Source organism: Daktulosphaira vitifoliae, unplaced genomic scaffold, assembly GCF_025091365.1.
Source record: "Daktulosphaira vitifoliae isolate Bord-2020 unplaced genomic scaffold, ASM2509136v1 Scaffold_2663, whole genome shotgun sequence".
Lineage (NCBI taxonomy): Eukaryota > Metazoa > Arthropoda > Insecta > Hemiptera > Phylloxeridae > Daktulosphaira > Daktulosphaira vitifoliae.
In genome coordinates this window covers 1-1,284 of record NW_026102223.1, presented here as the reverse complement: position 1 = coordinate 1,284, position 1,284 = coordinate 1, and the positions used below count along the sequence as shown (strand labels likewise).

Below are 1,284 nucleotides of genomic sequence, written 5' to 3'. Positions count from 1 at the left end.
CAATTACTTATTATTTATTTATTATAACAACACATTATTGTTTTAGGAGCTTGGATCACAGCCTTTGCCAACATCAGCTGATGAATCAGATGGTCATTGTGTGTCCATTAATCGTCCTCGATCAGGTAATGTATTAAATTAAAAACTTTGACTTTATTTATTGTAATTTTAATTGGACATGCTAAAAAAAATAGTTAGATACCTAACATTGGTTTATTATCTGGTTTTGTTTTACTGCTGATTATTTATACTTGATTGATAAAACGTTAAGTGGGAGAAATACATTTCCATCTTACTGTCTATTATCTTTGACATAAAATTTTATCACATTGTATTGTATTCATTCCATTTATAGAAAAAAAGTCAGTTATTTCAATGATAACTCATGGCCAACAAGAATAGTATAGTCTCTTTACTAAAACATACATATTCATTATTATTAACAGAAATATTTATTACACTTAGTTTTATCAAATATTTAATACTTTTATTAATGTATTTATACTGAAAAAATAATACATGTGATGTTAAATTAAAAATTGCTGTATTAGCATTCAAAATACTCTATTGAAAATTTTTTAATATTATTTAAGTAAAATGATAGAATTAGATGCCAGAGATTTTTCAGGTAACATAATCTTAATTATTATATATTTATTTATATTTAGTTTAGGTTTCACCTTATCAAATTTTTAAATGATTTGCATTTTTTTTTGTAATATTTTACACAAAAATCTATATAGTATAAAGACTTTAATTTTAACGAACTGTATAGCAAATTATTGAAATTTACATAGTTAATCTTCATACTTAACATTCAAAAACAATTAAAATATATACATCATTTTTGTATTTAATGTAGGCACTTGGAGTAAAGGTGGATCAGCTCCGGTTCTTTTACCAGCAGTTGTTGCTGCTCTTACTAAAAATAAAAAAAATTCAATTAGTGTTGAACGGCGTCAATCGGGTGATGACATACTTGCAAAAGGAACTCCAAAAGTACAATTGTTGAAAAATAAATCTCAACAAACACAGTCTCCCCCACAAAATATACAAAATACACAAAAAAGGCTATCACCAAAACCACGTACGGCACAATCACCTTCTCACACTAGAAAAACAAATGTTCTCTTAGATGCTTTTCGACCACGTTCTAAATCTGATGCTGCTTCTAAAAAAAACAGTACAATAATGTTCCAAATGAAAAATTCTATTCAGGTAAATTTTGGAGCCTAATAATTATATTAATAAATTTTATGTGTATTTAATTTTTTTTTTTTTTAA

General features: G+C 25.7%; 1 protein-coding gene across 2 annotated transcripts; it reads left to right on the top strand.

The window, feature by feature from the left end:
* The first annotated feature begins 29 nt into the window (after nt 1–29).
* On the top strand, nt 30–1,257 carry LOC126909968 (uncharacterized). Of its 2 annotated transcripts, none has more exons than XR_007705152.1 (2): nt 30–125; nt 863–1,257. XR_007705152.1 is itself a non-coding variant. In XM_050692372.1 (2 exons), the coding sequence occupies exons 1-2, from the start codon at nt 598–600 to the stop codon at nt 1,234–1,236; spliced, it is 405 nt and encodes a 134-aa protein (XP_050548329.1). In that variant the 5' UTR covers nt 441–597; the 3' UTR covers nt 1,237–1,257. The 2 variants fall into 2 exon arrangements, 1 of the variants encoding a protein (XP_050548329.1); XM_050692372.1 differs by lacking the exon at nt 30–125 and adding an exon at nt 441–628.
* The last annotated feature ends 27 nt before the right edge of the window (nt 1,258–1,284 follow it).